This window comes from Cyprinodon variegatus, unplaced genomic scaffold (assembly GCF_000732505.1).
Source record: "Cyprinodon variegatus isolate N-32 unplaced genomic scaffold, C_variegatus-1.0 Scaffold0, whole genome shotgun sequence".
In the NCBI taxonomy this organism is placed as follows: domain Eukaryota; kingdom Metazoa; phylum Chordata; class Actinopteri; order Cyprinodontiformes; family Cyprinodontidae; genus Cyprinodon; species Cyprinodon variegatus.
Genome location: NW_015150453.1, coordinates 1,310,032 through 1,313,704, shown reverse-complemented (window position 1 = coordinate 1,313,704; position 3,673 = coordinate 1,310,032). Strand labels below are relative to the sequence as shown.

The window sequence follows — 3,673 nt, the reverse complement described above, 5'->3', positions numbered from 1 at the left end:
ATTACCAACTTAAAGTCTGTCTTTAACCAAATTAGCTTTCTTAATATTTGCATGTCAGCGGCGATAAATAAATGTACCTGAAAACATATTTTTATTTTCTTTCTGCAGAGAAAAGCTCAGGAGCGTCGGGTCGAAAGCCCCGAATGTCAGCTGTCGCCTGTTGCCGTGGGAAAGCTGCTGACCCCGCCCAGCAGCACAGAGAAGTCAGCCAATCCCTGAGTGGCATCCAGCAGCAGGACAAACTACCTCTTGATGACAATTCAACGTGACGCCGACTCCTGGGCGCCCTGCGGAGGAACGGGCGTCCAGAGACCAACGTTGTTTTAACACTAAGCTCTGACTTCTTGCAGCCGTAATGGAGACCAGACAAGGAACTGGTGATTACCATTCAATCTGGGATGAGCTATAATTCCTTTAATGAATTTATTTTCAAGTATTAAATGTGGTCTTTAGCAACAGCAGCTCGAGCGACAGGTTTTCATGTGACTTGAGTGAAAAAAGTCGCTGGAAGCTCACTGGTGCTCTGAGAACCGATGCTTTCTGATGGTGCTTTCAGGTGATCTCAGGAAATCGGGAAATACCATCTTTGTTTTTTACTAAAACAGTCATTCCATTTTAAGATGGTGCTAATATGTAGCTCACCCTTTAATCCCAACATGGCCGCCTGAAAATAAATCTCTTTATGGAAGATTATTAAAAACAGAACAAATGGCTTGATCTATGAGGAAATGATTCGTTTTATTTTGCGCCTGACTTTTTTTATTTTTTTATTACTATTGTAAACTGTTGCAACTTTTTGTTACGTTCCTGGGAAACTTGACATTTGTGCAAATTTTGCTTTTCATTTCTAGTGCTTGTATTTATTGATGAGCCTTAAAGAGAAACAAATCTGTTCATATGTAAAATCTCATAGTGATGAGCGGATCAACTGCTGCCAAAGGCAAAAATGGTATTTATGCTCCACAACATCTGTTCGTTTTAGGTTCAGCATTAAATGTTGTACATGAGGATGTCTTCAGTGCCTTTTTTCATATAAGGGGGAGAAAAAAATATGTACATGAACTTTAATTTAAGATGGAGCGAGCTGAAAAGGTAGAAAAAAACCAACTGTGACTGTAAACCTCCGCAGTGAAGACATTGACCATGTGAACTGTGCATAAATGTTGAATGTATGTTTTTGTAAATAGTGCAATTCAGATGTGTAATTTTCTTTTATATTGTTTTAAATAAATGATTAAATTCATACTGATCTTTAGTCCTTGAAGATTTTATTTTTTTTTTGCTGCACAGCAAGAGCAGAACTGGAAGAGATTTTTGATCTGAAGACCAAATGATTTGAAAAATAAGATGAGCTCTAATGGGATCGGTTCTAATTTAGGACAAATTTTAGTAGTTTTACAAGTTTTTTTTTTTTAAGTATTAAGTATCGCTATGAGTGAAAATTCTCGCTGCTTTACCAGCTAGGAACAACTTGATGAAAAGCTTCTTAAACAAAAATGTACCAAATTATGTCAGAAGTGCACCCCCTAGAGGTTCCCAATATAATTGCAAGGGGGTACATTTAATTAAATAAATAACACATTTTAAGTTTTATTTATTATTGGTCCCAATGTTACTTGGAATTAATATAATTACTTTAAAAGGTGGCAGGTTTGTACGGAAGAGGATTAGGGCCACAAAATTTTTTTTGAAGTTGTATAATATGACAAAAGTCAGAATTCTGACTTTAATCTTTTTTTCCATTCTTCCAGCAGCTATTTTTTCCGTATTCTTTTCTGGAATCCGCTTAAGTACCTCTTTTTGGTATCCTTAGTTGCTAACACATTGTATGTAACGGTTATGGTTCTAATCTACGCCCTGGATTACCCATAATTCCAAGTCGTAGTGTAAAAAAACTAAAATACTCAAATACATTGTTCTTTTAATATCTTTATTGCAGTTTGAAACATATGATTGTATTATTTACCAAGCGTCTAATGAACTATACACAGTTATAAACATAGTAATTAAAAGTACCACTGTCTGCTTCGCTATTGGTGTCGTGTTTAAACGTCTCACCATCATGTTGAAATCTGGCATGTTTTCCAGTATAAATACGGTCCGGTGCGGTCAGTCACTGCAGTATCTGGTGGGTTTTAGAGGAGTTTTTCGCACCATTACATCTGCAAAGAGACGTCCTGGTCTACAATTGCGTAGGGGGCCTACCAGGTGTCAGTGATGGGGCCACTAAGAGGTTGTGGGCCCAATATTTATGCCATTGAGTTGAATGTTGTAATACATCGGGTACAAGTTGGAAAAAAGTTCTTTCATTTTTCCAATTCATGATCCTCCAAGTGTTCTTGGGTTGCCAATGGAGCATTTGCTCTTCTGTCCAGAGAAAAAACACGTCATTAATTCATTACTCTGCTTTGCATAGTGCGCTGGTCGTCACTATCGTGGATAATAGCGCGTTGTGACAAACACCAGATACAGCACTGAGACTTGATCAACAGCCGATACCGCGCAGTGACGTCTCAAACCAGTAGGTGGCAGTAGTGTTCTTTGACAAACACGGATATCTCCAGTAAAGCACATTCAAATGAAAATTACTCTTAATTAAAAACACTTAACATGTTTTGAAAAGCATATAATATTTTCATACTTAAAGTACTTTCAGAAGTTTGTATTCTGAATGTGAGCGGACTTTTCCTTCAAATCGCTAGCAGCGTTAAACCTTCCTGTTAGCTCTTAAATACGGAGCACTCACTGGCTGGAAAGGGATTTGGTTACGTTTTAGTTTCTGATCAGCTGATTTCAGTTAACAGATGCTTCCTTTCAGTGCATTTCATCAACAGCCGATACCGCACAGTGACGTCACAAACCTGTAGGTGGCAGTAGTGTTCTTTGACAAACATGGACGTTTTCCAGTAAAGCACATTCAAATGAAATTACTCCTAACTAATTATCTTAATTATCATTTATTGAACATTTTGTAATAATTTCATATTTAAACTACTTTAAGAAGTTTGAATTATTTTCCTTTAAGGCAGCTCCTTGTTTCCTGTTTTCCATTACTGGATTAACTGAATGATGCAGGTGTGACCGTGTGTGAATGGTTGTATGTTTTGCCCTGGGATGGAGCAATGAACTGTCCAGGATGTTTCTGCTTTTCACCCACAGACTGCTGGAGAGGCTCCGCCCCCCCATGACCCTGATGGATGGGCAACAGAATACAGATGCTTAGTCCTCATTTAGCCACATCATACAACAATAATAATTGATCTTTATTGATCTCACATTGGAGAAATTTACCTCTGCATTTAACCCATCCCTTTGGGGAGCAGTGGGCTGCCATTGTGCGGCACCCAGGGAGAAGTGTGGGGTTGAGGGTCTTGCTCAGGGACCTAGAGTTGCAGTCTGTGGGGATCGAACCGGGTACTTGCAACCTTCTCACAGTACAAACGCACTGCTCTAGTTTGAGACAAGTTCAAGGTGCTCAGTTCTGTTTTGTTACTAAACTGAAGTAGCAAGAAAAGAACGACAACATCTTTTAGACTGGATTGTAGAAGAAACTAAATTTAAATAATTTTTATAAACAGTTTAAAACATTAAAGGAATAGTACACCCAAAACATGATTAGCCTTCATTTTCTACTCACCCCCATGCTGAACAACACTCTGGAGTACTTTTTTGA

General features: G+C 38.3%; 1 protein-coding gene across 1 annotated transcript in view; it reads left to right on the top strand.

The window, feature by feature from the left end:
* ccne2 (cyclin E2) overlaps nt 1-742 on the top strand; it is an 8,264-nt gene extending 7,522 nt beyond the window's left edge. Inside the window, exon 12 of the mRNA XM_015387093.1 lies at nt 109-742. Coding sequence (XP_015242579.1) covers nt 109-219 — 111 coding nt within the window. The 3' untranslated portion in view covers nt 220-742. The remainder of the gene's footprint in view (nt 1-108) is intronic.
* The last annotated feature ends 2,931 nt before the right edge of the window (nt 743-3,673 follow it).